The sequence below is a fragment of the Eucyclogobius newberryi genome, unplaced genomic scaffold (assembly GCF_026437365.1).
Source record: "Eucyclogobius newberryi isolate DKJ021-1_F unplaced genomic scaffold, fEucNew1.0.hap1 SCAF_22, whole genome shotgun sequence".
In the NCBI taxonomy this organism is placed as follows: domain Eukaryota; kingdom Metazoa; phylum Chordata; class Actinopteri; order Gobiiformes; family Gobiidae; genus Eucyclogobius; species Eucyclogobius newberryi.
The window spans coordinates 7056617-7072048 of NW_027315857.1; the positions used below are offsets into that span (position 1 = coordinate 7056617).

The 15432-nt window shown below is 45.8% G+C and overlaps 1 protein-coding gene across 1 annotated transcript in view; it reads right to left on the reverse strand.

The window, feature by feature from the left end:
* Positions 1-620: 620 nt before the first annotated feature.
* Positions 621-15432, reverse strand: part of LOC140371373 (phospholipid-transporting ATPase ABCA1-like) — a 207165-nt gene continuing 192353 nt past the window's right edge. The window contains exons 47-48 of the mRNA XM_072458485.1: positions 12969-13212; positions 621-781 (exon numbers count right to left, since the gene is read on the reverse strand). Of these exons, the coding sequence (XP_072314586.1) occupies positions 641-781; positions 12969-13212 (385 nt within the window). The 3' untranslated portion in view covers positions 621-640. The remainder of the gene's footprint in view (positions 782-12968; positions 13213-15432) is intronic.

Sequence of the window (15432 nt, forward strand, 5' to 3'; positions counted from 1 at the left end):
TATTAACAGAAAAACTCCACATTTACAACAACAAATATGTTTGAAGTGTTTAATAATCATAAACATTAAAATATAATAAAAAAAATAATGTAGCTTTTCCTTCTCTGTGAGCACAATATGTACATTAGCAGCAAATAAAACATATTTTGGCTGCTAAAATTACATTACCGTAGTTCATTAAAAGTAGCAGAAAAAAAAGAGTGTAGATATAAATATACATATTTTCATTACAATATAATATATATAGTAAAAACATAGTGTAAAACTGGTTTCTTCTGGTTTGAGACAGTATCGGCAGTGCATTTGGACAGAATTGTTACATGTGGAATCCTAACTACATTACTCGTTATTACATATTTGAGATTCAATGCATTGTAATAGAAAATGATTTTATTTATATATAATTATGTTAATTTCATAAGGAGTACAATAAAGGCAAAAACTACAAACTTAAAATCTCTTAATAAAATACAATGAAAAGTAAATTTATTTCATATAATCATATTCGGAATGTGTTTTGATTTCATTTCACAATGTGCAGAACATTGAAAACAATGTTTGTTTGTAAACTGTGAAATAGAATTAAAGTAGTGGATTATTTGGTTATTATTTAGTGTGAGCAGGGATAATGTGCTGTAGTCTATGTCTGGTCATAGATGTATGTTTTGACATTGTCCACGTCGATGGTCTTCACAGATTGCAGAGGCATCTCGTCCGTCGTGTCCACCACGTTGTCATAAGCTGCGTCTTCATGTTGGTGCTTGGCAAAATTCACAAAAACCTGCAAACGAAGAGAGAAATATATTTTAGAATCATTGGTGACCAAGTTAGCCAATGTTTAAAGACCTTGTACTGGTACTCAGCTTTGGAACCACACTTCTAATAGTCTAATAACACTCTAATGCTGCACCATGATAAAGAAACAACAGATTATATCATGTTTCATTAACAATGTGCCTAAATGGACGGACAGGAGCATCTCGCCTGGTTGTCATTTCATCTCATCCAATTCAATGCCTATACAATGCAAAGGCAATATCATACATGCATCATTTTAAAGTAGCTGCTCTTATAACATAGTGTACAGGGTGTTTTCCTAAAGCCTTAGGGTGCTTTTACACTTGCACATTCAACACATCAGAATTGGGACTAAACCAGGGCTAAACACAAAAATAAACCTGGACTAGATCATGACTAAACCAAGTCCACAACAGGACTAAAATGGGCTCAATTTAGAATGTGAACGCAACCTTAAAACTCAGAAGTGAATTATGTTGGGACAAATATCTGGGAGAGTCAGCTCAGGTTTTCTAAATTCAATCCATGTCACTTTCCTCACAGTATAAAGCAATTCATGACAAATAATGTATCTAATAAAAACTGCCAATCTCCAAAAATTGCCTTTGTCTGTTGATATTACGCTTGCAGTTCTCTGTCAACAACACATTCAAATCACAACTTCATTATTCAAAGTGCAGGGGCTCACTTAAGAATAAAATATGGCATGGAACTAAATAAATACATTTGACACATATACATTCCTCCACACTACAGCAAATCAATGGCCTCTTCCTGGTTTCTGGTTTGGTCTATACGTATTTTACATGTTCTGTGTCCCATTGAGTCAGTTAGAGCTAGAGTATTCAAGAAAATGAGTAGTTTTCCCCCCCCGTAGAGTATATGACAAAAGCAGCAAAATCGCAAACCTGGAAGAACTGTTTGCGTCGCTCTAAAACTCTTTGGGATGAAAGCGACTGCACATTGGCGCATCCGCCCTGCTTCGCTTCACCATCTGAAAAAGCTGTTCTAAAACCGCGCACACGCCTGAAAAATGCATGCGCGTGATGATTTTGCGAGACATTCTTTTGTTTTCCAGAGTTTTTTTTTTTTTTTAAAGTCAGTTTTCTCCCCATTGTTTTGCCCTGTTCTGCTCTCGTCCCGACCATCAGCTCAGGCCTGCTGTGGATCAATAGTAATTGTGGAACAGGTCGGCCGGTGCACCATAGGTCAAGCCTCTTCTCTATAAATCACCAGCTGAAAGGTGACGCTCCGGTCTTCACAGGTTTCTCACGCCACCCTCTGGATTTTAATACGCTGTCCAGACGCACCGCAAATTATTTATTTACTGCCTGGATTTGGTAAATGTTGAGCAGAGATGGGTCAACCTGTCCTTTAGTTAAAAGTTACAAACAAAAGGTCAGGGATAGAGCACCAGTAATACGCCTTTCAAATACAACCTACATGTTTTGGTCCGGTAAACTTAGCCAGAAAAAAAGTATTCATTATACAGTAAATTATGTCTTGTGGTTGAAATTCACAAAAATAATATCTATATTGATATTATTTGGATTATCCCGACTACAATATTATCACAATCCGTCAGAATTAGTTTATCCTAAATGTAAATTGACTATACAGTTGACTACAAAGTTTAAAAACATGACTTAAAACCCTTTTTTGAAAGACTACACTGCAAATATACTTTATTTTTTAAATTTTGCACAACTCAAATTAATACATAGAAATAAATCTGTATGATTCATTGTTTGACATCGCCCATCTCTAATTATATCAAACTTAATCTGTGTGATATTGCTTTTATTTCACAATTTAAAGTTTATTTAGTATTGGACAACACATTGACTTTGCTGAACCTTCTCTTGAAGCATGTTTTTGTATTGGTTAGTGAAGGCTATCCAAAACAAAGACAAATATTATGATAATCTATGTAGGGTTTCGCAGCCTTCATAGTACAAGGTGAGCACTTCTTTTCATACTGCCGTTTCCCTGTAGCAACTTTTCATTTACTGTGTTTTTATCTCAGTTACGACAACATTGCTGAACCCTATGTGTTTGACCTCGAATCTTGATGCCTTAAATGCAAAACAGGATAACAGAAACATGCATGAATCACTCAAAATACAACTATGAGGGAGCTAATGATGAGGGGAAATTAATATACCATGGTTAAAAGCTCTTAAAAGTAGATTTAGCCTAATACGTCTCCTTTAAATCAAATCAAATCTAAATATTTAAATCTATTGTATCTGAAACTTAAGTTTAAATATCTTTTGTGTTTAAATACAAAATGACCAACATCTTTTCTCAGACACAAAATGCATGTATAATTAGAAACGAGGCCTGTGTAACGTTTCAGACAAATCCTAAATGTTGAAATTTGTTCAATTGTAACGGCCAAGACTTCTGATCCAAAACTTGCAGAGGAAAAACAATCATTGATACAGGCCAGTGGGTTGCTGAGGTTATCACGGAGCAGTCAGGCTGTTTCCACGGTGTCAATGTGGAGCGAGCGTTGGGAGAATAGGTGCAGAATATAGTGGACAAAAGAGTCATTCCTAACTCCAGCTTTTGTGGTTTACACAGAAATTATGCATCGTGTTCCTTCTTGTGTGACTTTGGCTAGTATTGGACTGATGCTCACTGATGCGCTAGGTTGTTTTCCTCATCATATTCAGAGAGCTGGGATTCTGGGAGGGAGAGTTTGCTGTGGGAGTCCAATGGAGTAAAAGAATGTATCGGCTGAAACACCATTAGTAGGATTTGTACACACGTGGCTAACACTGAAAGTTAGAGGATTAGTGATAGTATTGGTCATTACTACTGACCTAAAACCGCCAAACACTTTCAATTAGACATATGCAGTCATGTATTTTTAACTTTGTTGGATCATTTCAACTTGGGGTTTTATTCATCATTATGTGCTGATTTTTTTTTTTATTATTTTGTTATGTCCAAAAATGTTTTACTTAATATATAAACCACTAAATAATCTTGTTTAAATGTAACCCATGGTTTTCAGAATTATGAAAAATTAGGACTGTTGCTGACAATTTAAAAATACATATTATATATTTTGAATGGGAAGATGTTCTCAATAAGTCATGAATAACAGTAAGACATTTCAGAAGCTAGTAATACCAATAAAACTGTAGTAAGGAGATGTTTCCAGTATAATAACGTAGTAAAATTAAAGGATAGCTACGTAACTTTTCTGGTGGAGGATCTGACACTTTCTTGTCTCTAAGGAGATGTTACTGTTATGGCTGGATGTTTCACAGTTTTGCACTACAAACCCCATATTCAAATTAAGATTGCATGTTTTTCAAAGTATTATGTTAGCTATGAAAATGCAAGGCAAATGTATTTGAAGGGCACAATTCATACACAGGGTACAGTGCTTCAAACAACAGGAGAAAAGCATTTAAATCACAAATAACAAATTAAGACATAAAATAGCAGATATAAAATCCTTTTAGTCATATGCACTGCCAACCAAAATAGTTTTTAGCTTGGATTTGAACATCTTCAGATTTTAGCTGCATAAAACTGAAATGCAGATTCCCCATGTTTAGTCCTGACTCTGGCACCAGCAGGAGGCCGGTCCATGTTTAGTCCTGGTTCTGGCACCAGCACTAAACATGGACCGGCCTCCTGCTGGTGCCAGAGTCAGGACTACACGTGGACCGGCCTCCTGCTGGTGCCATAATCAGGACTAAACATGGACCGGCCTCCTGCTGGTGCCAGAGTCAAGACTAAACATGGACCGGCCTCCTGCTGGTGCCAGAGTCAGGACTAAACATGGACCGGCCTCCTGCTGGTGCCAGAGTCAGGACTAAACATGGACCGGCCTCCTGCTGGTGCCAGAGTCAGGACTAAACATGGACCGGCCTCCTGCTGGTGCCAGAGTCAGGACTAAACATGGACCGGCCTCCTGCTGGTGCCAGAGTCAGGACTAAACATGGACCGGCCTCCTGCTGGTGCCATAGTCAGGACTAAACATGGACCGGCCTCTTGCAGGTGCCCAGAGTCAGGACTAAACATGGACCGGCCTCCTGCTGGTGCCCGAGTCAGGACTAAACATGGACCGGCCTCCTGCTGGTGCCAGAGTCAGGACTAAACATGGACCGGCCTCCTGCAGGTGCCCAGAGTCAGGACTAAACATGGACCGGCCTCCTGCTGGTGCCAGAGTCAGGACTAAACATGGACCGGCCTCCTGCTGGTGCCAGAGTCAGGACTAAACATGGACCGGCCTCCTGCTGGTGCCAGAGTCAGGACTAAACATGGACCGGCCTCCTGCTGGTGCCAGAGTCAGGACTAAACATGGACCGGCCTCCTGCTGGTGCCAGAGTCAGGACTAAACATGGACCGGTCTCCTGCTGGTGCCATAGTCAGGACTAAACATGGACCGGCCTCTTGCAGGTGCCCAGAGTCAGGACTAAACATGGACCGGCCTCCTGCTGGTGCCCGAGTCAGGACTAAACATGGACCGGCCTCCTGCTGGTGCCAGAGTCAGGACTAAACATGGACCGGCCTCCTGCAGGTGCCCAGAGTCAGGACTAAACATGGACCGGCCTCCTGCTGGTGCCAGAGTCAGGACTAAACATGGACCGGCCTCCTGCTGGTGCCAGAGTCAGGACTAAACATGGACCGGCCTCCTGCTGGTGCCAGAGTCAGGACTAAACATGGACCGGTCTCCTGCTGGTGCCATAGTCAGGACTAAACATGGACCGGCCTCTTGCAGGTGCCCAGAGTCAGGACTAAACATGGACCGGCCTCCTGCTGGTGCCCGAGTCAGGACTAAACATGGACCGGCCTCCTGCTGGTGCCAGAGTCAGGACTAAACATGGACCGGCCTCCTGCAGGTGCCCAGAGTCAGGACTAAACATGGACCGGCCTCCTGCTGGTGCCAGAGTCAGGACTAAACATGGACCGGCCTCCTGCTGGTGCCAGAGTCAGGACTAAACATGGACCGGCCTCCTGCTGGTGCCAGAGTCAGGACTAAACATGGACCGGCCTCCTGCTGGTGCCATAGTCAGGACTAAACATGGACCGGCCTCCTGCAGGTGCCCAGAGTCAGGACTAAACATGGACCGGCCTCCTGCTGGTGCCAGAGTCAGGACTAAACATGGACCGGCCTCCTGCTGGTGCCAGAGTCAGGACTAAACATGGACCGGCCTCCTGCAGGTGCCAGAGTCAGGACTAAACATGGACCGGCCTCCTGCAGGTGCCAGAGTCAGGACTAAACATGGACTGGCCTCCTGCTGGTGCCAGAGTCAGGACTAAACATGGACCGGCCTCCTGCTGGTGCCAGAACCAGGACTAAACATGGGCCGGCCTCCTGCTGGTGCCAGAGTCAGGACTAAACATGGACCGGCCTCCTGCTGGTGCCAGAGTCAGGACTAAACATGTACCGGCCTCCTGCTGGTGCCAGAGTCAGGACTAAACATGGACCGGCCTCCTGCTGGTGCCAGAGTCAGGACTAAATATGGACCGGCCTCCTGCAGGTGCCCAGAGTCAGGACTAAACATGGACCGGCCTCCTACTGGTGCCAGAGTCAGGACTAAACATGGACCGGCCTCCTGCTGGTGCCAGAGTCAGGACTAAACATGGACCGGCCTCCTGCAGGTGCCCAGAGTCAGGACTAAACATGGACCGGCCTCCTGCTGGTGCCAGAGTCAGAACTAAACATGGACCGGCCTCCTGCTGGTGCCAGAGTCAGGACTAAACATGGACCGGCCTCCTGCTGGTGCCAGAGTCAGGACTAAACATGGACCGGCCTCCTGCTGGTGTCAGAACCAGGACTAAACATGGACTGGCCTCCTGCTGGTGCCAGAGTCAGGACTTAACATGGACCGGCCTCCTGCTGGTGCTAGAGTCAGGACTAAACATGGACCGGCCTCCTGCTGGTGCTAGAGTCAGGACTAAACATGGACCGGCCTCCTGCTGGTGCCAGAGTCAGGACTAAACATGTACCGGCTCTGGCACCAGCAGGAGGCCGGTCCATGGTTTAGCGAAGGTGTGGCCCCAGCCCGCCACAGGAGCAGACACGGAGAGCGGGGCACCGGCTCCACCCGGAGAAAAGCAGCCCCATACAACCAAGGTACAGCCCCGTTTCTCTGCTTTCCCCGCTCCACAGACGGGGGCGATCTGGTCACAAAACTGGACTCAAATGCGTCTTGATTGGGCTAGAGCAACGTCTGGTATGTGGACTGCCGCTTCTGTCCCAACGTCTTTGTTTTGTTAGTCGTTTCCATTGTTTTGTTTTGTTCCCGCGTCTCTGTGTTGTCTTCTGTCTACATCCCTGTTCCTTAACTTCATCGGACATTACTGCACCGTCCATCGCTCATCTCCTCCCTCACTCCTGGACTATCTACTGCCCTAGCCGCCAGCTAACAGCTGGCTTAACACCTGCTGAGGTCCGTCATGGTATCGCGGGGCCTCCCTGCCGTGCAGACAAGGTCTGGGGCAACCAACGCCACTCACTCCACCAGCTTCAACACCCGGTCCACTGCTGCTTTTTCACAACTCTCTGCCCACCAGCTTCTAGTTAACCAGCCTCTAGCCACCGCCAACATTCTAACTGGATTACTCTCATCTGCTGCTACGTTCCATCTCCTCCTCGGACTATCACTCCCGCGCCTCCAGGCCACCGCTCCACCAACTTCTCGCCTACTCACCTACACCGCTGCTGACCTTCACCTCCTCAACCATAACCACCGTCTCCCAGCTGCTGCTGCCTCTGCAGCTAGCTCAGCTGGGATCCTTCGCCGGCCCCGCTACATCCACAGGGGCTCTGGTCTCTCCCATAACCAACACTCCAACGACGGCTCACCTATCCCCTCACTCTGGACTAGTTTTCGCCCCCCCGTCACCCCCACCTGCCGCACTGCCAACCTCAGCAACCTCCGCCCCCCCACCCCTGCGCCCCCATCCATCTCCGCGCCCCCATCCATCTCCCTTGCACTGCTGAACTGCCGCTCCCTCGCCAACAAATCACCTGTTATATCTGAACTGCTACTGGACAATAACATTGATCTGCTTCTCCTCTGTGAAACATGGCAACAGCCCCTGGACTTCTATGCTCTCAACCAAGCCACTCCCTCCAACTACACTTACACTGCCAAACCCCGCCTCTCCGGGCGTGGGGGAGGTCTTGCTGTTATTCATAAAAAATCTACATCCATCACTGAACTGAACCTCAACCTTCCATCCATCTCATCATTTGAATACCTCGCCTTCTCCCTCCCCAACTCTATCACCGCTATCCTGATCTATCGTCCCCCAAAGCCCCACCCCTCTTTCCTCACTGAATTGTCTGAACTCCTCACCATCGCATCCTCTCTCTCTGCCCGCCTCCTACTCACTGGTGACTTCAACATCCACATTGACTGCCCCAACGCCCCACTGACATCCGACTTCCTCTCTCTCCTGGACTGCTTCCATCTCACCCAACATATTGACTTCCCCACCCATACCAAAGGCCACACTCTGGACTTAGTCTGTTCCTCTCTCCTACCCATATCTAAGCCCCACCCCCTCCCCTTCCCACTCTCTGATCATCTCTGCATCCTTTTCTCCGCCCCCCTACCCTCGCCCCACAACCCCAAAAAACGCACCATCACCTACCGCAATATCAAGTCAGTCAACCCCCTCACGCTCTCCCAGCTCATATCCTCTGCTTTCCCCCCTGACTCCCCCCCCTCTTCCCCCGACGACTATGCTGTCATGCTCAACACCACCCTCTCCGACTCCCTTGACTCCCTAGCCCCCTGGAAAACCTCCTCCGTCTCATACATCAACCCCGCCCCCTGGTACACCCCTGAACTCCGCACCATGAAGCAGACTGGCCGCCAACTCGAACGACTCCTCAAAAGAACCCGCCTCACCGTCCACGCCGAAGCTTTCAAATTACACATCTCCTCCTACCGTGACGCTCTCCAAGCCGCCAAATCTGCCCACCTCTCCACCCTCATCAACAGCTCCCACCGGAGCCCTCGCACCCTGTTCTCCACCGTCAACAAGCTGCTCCAGCCACCGGACATCACTCCACCCTCCTCCCCTGACCTCTGCAACTCTTTCCTCCTTGCCTTCAATGACAAAATTTCCAAAATCAACAGCTCCATGACTGCCGTCTCCATTAACTCCATCACCAACCCCCCCCCCCTGCCCCCCCCCCCCCCTCTCCCTGACCACCCACCCTTCCCTCCCCGCACCACCTTCTCCTATGTTAACTCCTCTCATATCATAGACCTCATCACCGCTTCCAAAACCACCACCTGCTCTCTCGACCCCCTCCCAACGACTCTAACCAAGGCCTGCCTCCCTGCTCTCATCCCCCATCTCACCACCCTCTTCAACCAGTCTTTATCCCTCGGCCATGTTCCTTCCATCTACAAACTGGCCTCCATCACCCCCATCCTCAAAAAACCCACCCTAGACTCCGCCAACCTCTCCAACTACCGCCCCATCTCCAACCTGCCGTTCCTCTCAAAAACGCTGGAACGCATCGTCGCCGCCCAACTTCACACCCACCTCCAGTCAAACAACCTCTATGAACCCCTCCAATCTGGCTTCCGCCCACTTCACAGCACTGAAACAGCCCTGGTCAAAGTACTCAACGATCTCCTCACCTCTGCAGACTCCGGGGCCCTCAACATCCTGTTACTACTAGACCTCAGCGCAGCCTTTGACACTATAAACCATTCCATCCTCCTACAAAGGCTGCGCCAACTGGGTGTTGAGGGCTCTGCACTTGACTGGCTCACATCCTACTTCACCAACAGGCAAGAGTTCATTTCCCTCTCCGGTCACTCATCCACCCTCTCCCCAGTAACGCAGGGGGTCCCCCAGGGCTCAGTCCTCGGCCCCCTCCTCTTCATCTGCTACATCTTCCCCCTTGGTCACATCCTCCGCCAACTCAACCTGGACTTTCACTGCTACGCTGACGACACCCAGATATACCTCACCACCAAATCCACCCAAAACCCTCCCCTCAGCCACATCGAAACCTGCATCTCTACAATAAAATCATGGCTCACTCTCAACTTCCTCAAACTGAACAGTGACAAAACAGAGCTCCTCCTCATTGGCACCAAATCCACTCTCAATAAAACTGGTCCCTTTTCACTCAGCATCGACACCACGACCATCACCCCCTCTACCCTTGTACGCAATCTCGGTGTCATCATGGACCCCACCCTCTCCTTCACTCCCCATGTCAGCCACATTGTCAAGACCTCATACTTCCACCTCCGCCGCATCGCCAAAATCCGACACTGCCTCACCCTCCCCGCTGCTGAATCCCTCATCCATGCCTTCATCTCCTCCCGCCTTGACTACTGCAACTCCCTCCTCACTGGCATCCCCTCCCATTCCCTCCATAGACTCCAAATGGTCCAAAACTCCGCTGCCCGCCTCCTCACCCACACCCGGTCCCGTGATCACATCACTCCCGTTCTCCGCTCTCTCCACTGGCTCCCCATCAAGCAGCGCATAAACTTTAAAATACTCCTCCTCACCTTCAAAGCTCTTCACCACCTTGCCCCCCCCCTACCTGTCTGACCTCCTCATCCCCCACCGCCCCACCCGAGCTCTCCGATCCTCCTCCTCTCTCACCCTGACTGCACCAACATCCCGACTCAAAACTTTTGGCGACAGAGCATTCTCCCGAACAGCACCCCGACTCTGGAACTCCCTCCCCCAACCTGTCCGCCACTTTCCCTCACTCACAACATTCAAATCCCGCCTAAAAACATACCTCTTCGCCCAAGCCTATGACCTCCCCTACCCCTAGCCTCCTCTACCCCATTGCCTACTCTTCTACCCCCTGTTACATCCCCATCTTTTTCTCTCTACTTCTTCTGTCTTGTTCATTTTATCTGTATATTAATGTGTATTGTACGTGTTGTCCCCCCTGTCTGTAAATACCCCCCCCCCCCCCTTTTTATTATGTTCAGCGTCTTTGGGTCACTGAAAAGCGCTATATAAATAAAAGTTATTATTATTATTATTATTATTTTCGCTGCGTATCAACTGACCTAAGGCAGCATGTAGAGGTTGAACAGAAAGGGACCCAGGACTGACCCTTGGGGCACCCCACAGGTCAGGGTTATGTGGTCTGAGACACAGCTACCAATTTCAACAAAGTACTTCCTGTCTTCCAGATAGGACCTTAACCAGTTTAGGGCAGTGCCAGTGATGCTCACCCAGTCCTCTAGTCTCTGTAAGAGGATCCCATGATCGACAGTGTCAAAAGCAGCACTCAGATCTAACAGAATTAAGACTGAGGCTTTGCCCGTGTCAGTGTTCAGACGGATGTTATTTGTCACCTTGATAAGAGCATTGTCAGTGCTGTGATGAGGTCTAAAACCTGACGTGAAACATCGAAAAGCTGTTTATTAAGAAAAAAGTCAGTGAGCTGTTGGTTGAGTTTAATGCCTACTGTGGAATATTCCTGCGAAAGCAATAACCTCTCCACAGAGTTAAAAAAGTGGCAGACCCCCACTACAAGATACATTACACAGTGAACCTTTATTGGAAATTCAATTTTATAATTCAAAATGCATATGGCTAACCCATGCTGTGAGAAGCCATGTATTGTATTTTCTACCAACGTTTTAGAGCAGTTTATATACAGCGTCAAACATCTGCACAAACAGAAAGTATATACACAATGTGGAGAGGAAGGATGAAATTACTGTAAAAGAACCATTAATTGCCCTCTTCGGGTGGGTGGGGAGTTCTTGCCCCAAGTGGAGGAGTATCTCGGGGTCTTGTTCCCGAGTGAGGGGAGGATGGAACGGGAGATTGACAGGCAGATCGGTGCAGCGGCTACAGTGATGCAGCTAACTTTTAATTAATATAACATTTTAGCCTAATAATCACTACTGCATTGACTTCTCCGGACTGTCTGGAGTCAGCTCCGCCCTCGCTTTTCCACTGCTTAACTAACGTTGAGCTAACAGCAGCCTGGCAGAAGCATGCTCTCATGTGTAAGAGCATGATTACATCAAGTCCCTGGGGTCATGTGAAAAACAGCAGCAGCTCTGTCCTACAGTGCCTGGTTTATCTCACCGACCAGGGTCTGGCCGGAGCACCTAGACTCATATAGGTGCCAATTTTAGACTGGAGATGCTGGAGGAGATGTACTCGACACTGCACTGGGCATTCGAGCAGCAAATATTATTAGATTTCAATTTTAAAATTCATCCCACAATGTCATCATCAAAACTTCAGGAATTAGACCTACCGGTATATTGAACATTGTGAGACTGATATTGCAATATTTGTTTGCATATTGAGTTGTTTTTATTATTTTACTGTGCCCTTTGCACGTGTTTTCCACTGATTTAAAACTATATACTGTCCATATCATATTCAGTTCATCTTTCACAAATGAAATGACAGATTTGCTATTTTTGAACAAGCAAAAATCGGAAAGGCACTGTCCAAAATAAACATCAATAAAGAAGCTGTACGCCGAAGCTGTCAAGCCGTAAGCCCGAGATGAAAGCAAGTATGTGAAAAAAGTTATACTGCCTTTCTAAAACATGATAATCTGATAATTTGCGAGAAACAGCACTTGAAAGTAGACTTCAAGCTGACAAGGTAAAAAGTGTGATTGTTTTACATCACTGTTTGTGGTCGTTTACCCTTCTCATGCCTGTAAATAAGACATATTTGACATATTCTAATATTAATTCAATTGAAACTATTGAAGTATGATAAAGATGTATTTTATGCCAGGAGCCTTCTGGACAGGACATATCAACACCAGAGCATAGGTTATTTATTTTACTTGTACCGCAATATTGACAAAAAAAAGTTGAGGCTTGATTATATTATTATCAAATGTGATGTAAAATGAATAACAAAAGTGCTAAAAATATAATCTTATGCCCTTATTAAAATCCCATTTTTTGTTTATGTTTTACTATAAACAATATAGTAGAAATGTAATTTATCCAAATCTTCAAAACAACATTCACAATACGGTGATGGAAACAGTGAATTCCTATTATGACACGAGCGCCTTAACAACTGTAAAAAGTGCTGTGGGAAACACTACATTTGCATTCCTGTAATTTGCAAACTTAAATGAGTCTAGTTTGGAGATAATGAGGCTCCCTGCGACACAGCTCTGCTCTAAATGTGGGACTGGCTCTCACCTGGTCCAGCGTGGTCTGGGACACAGAGTAGTCGTCGATGGCCAGTCTGCGTTGGTGCTCAGTCAGCTGGATGAAGATGTTGGCTAGGGCCCCGGGTGTGTGTGGAAGCTGGTACTGCAGTGTGTTGTGGTGCTTCTCTTTCAGCACGCTGCCGGGGAATCTCTGCGAAACAAAGTCTTCGACAGGCTTCAGGGTGGGAAGAGCGCCCCCTACCCGCACGATCAGAGTGTAACCATCACCGAACCTGGAACCATGAAGGGAAATAACATGGTCAAAAATTGGACTAAAGCAGGTCTAAAACAGGACTAAAGCAGGACTAAAGCAGGACTAGGGCAGGTCTAAAGCAGGACTAAAGCAGGTCTAAAACGGGACTAAAGCAGGACTAAAGCTGGTCTAAAGCAGGACTAAAGCAGGTCTTAAGCAGGAGAAAAGCAGGACTAAAGCAGGTCTAAAAGAGGTCTAAAGCAGGACTAAAGCAGGTCTTAAGCAGGAGAAAAGCAGGACTAAAGCAGGTCTAAAAGAGGACTAAAGCAGGACTAAAGCTGGACTAAAGCAGGTCTAAAGCAGGTCTTAAGCAGGTCTTAAGCAGGACTAAAGCAGGACTAAAGCAGGACTAAAGCAGGACTAAAGCTGGACTAAAGCAGGTCTAAAGCAGGTCTTAAGCAGGACTAAAGCAGTACTAAAGCTAGACTAAAGCAATTTTCGGTCACAAATTGCACCAAAGCTTACTGTCATTAAATATCACAATGAAATGCAAACAATGGGTAAAAAGTCTGTTTATGTGATGTTGCTGTGGCGTGTCTTGTTAGCTGATTTACACAGGTTTTGGCGCCGTTGTCCTGACTGGATTAAGGAGGCAAAAAAAATACGGAAATGTGTCCACGGGACTATAAATCGGGACAAGCGGGCCTTTTTACTCTCACACACCGGGGATACAGCCTTGAAACATGTCGGACTGCAGATGGCACTGTCGTTCTGCCTCTACTTGCAAGAAAGCAACACAAAAAACCTGTGTAAATCAGCAACATCACATGACACTCTGAAGAAGACTCGAAACGGTCAGATATGAGAAAATACGTGGTCTTTCTTCCGGGTTTACATAAGTTACATAGTCATCTTACCAGCTTTACCCAGCCTTAAGACAATTTGCAAAAATGAGACACAAAATCTCAAATCTCATTGTAAAAAAAATACTAAAAAGTGTGTCCCTACATTGTAATGGTACAGAAAATAGTGCATCTGAATGTAGAGAGTAAATACCATAAACTTGTGTGGCGTTTTAAAGTTTAAAATCTGAGTGTGTTGGACTACAGAGTTATTATTAGTTTAAGGAGAAGATGCAGACATGTGGCCATAATGTTCCAGTCTTGGGAGTTAATGCAACCAATTTTCTGTCGGATGAAAATGCAATTCTTCTCATTTCTACAGATTCAAAGAAAGTAAAGCACTGCGCGGCTGGTTTGCATAACTCGACATGCCACATTTGATAAACAGTCGGGTTTCTAATATTCAAACATTTCAGCGTGTTTTCACTTTACGCAGCGTTCTGTGTATATTAGAATTCAAAAATGTTGGTAGGGATGGATTGTTGAACATTACCCAAGCCCATCTCGGACCCCCTTAGCTAAGAATCTACTGTTTGATTTGTGTTTAGTTTGCTCTCGTTTCTCTCTCGTTTCAAATAGCAGCAGGCAGCTTTTCATTCAGAAAGAAAATAAAAACTCAGATAAACTGATAAAATATGTGCTTAAACTCACAACAACATAAATAAAGGAATCTCAGGATGTTGCACAAACTAAGAGCTTATTGCTTATTGGGAAGCTCAAATCAACCAGTTTTAATTAGAGCCAGGAAGTTGGAACATTATTGGTTCCACAAGCTGAATTATATTTTCATATTTTTTTGTAATTGTTGTGTCTCCATGAGTGATGAACAATATGTCACTTTTCCATGGCAATTAATGACTAAAAAACAAATATATCTTTCAAATGGTAAAATAGAAAAAAAAGATATCTTTTGAATAGTAAAAATTGCTCAAATGGCGTCTAAAAATGAGAAAATTGAGTAGAAAAATTATTGGAATTGCAAATAATCTTACAATGGGAGAAGTCCAAAATGATTTCATACAAACTAAATAAGGGTGAATTTCACAATACAGAACTGCAACTCCAAACCGACTTGTAAATGCTCGATCTCATGTCATCACTGAGGCTGAGCGTGGTGGGGCCTGGTTAGCACCGGGATGGGACACAACACTGGGGAATTTGGCGGCTTTTAAGAGCTGCTGCAGGTCAAAAGTATTGTATAAACTTTATAATAAACCTAATGAAAGTCTGTGGAACTTCTATTTGAGCATGAGAGAGAGAGGAGGGGAAACCCTGTGTACAGTGGCACTCGTAATGTATCATGATGCGTGAGTGATTAAATGGTGGTCGCCGGGGCTTACCACCACTGAGTTTGGACA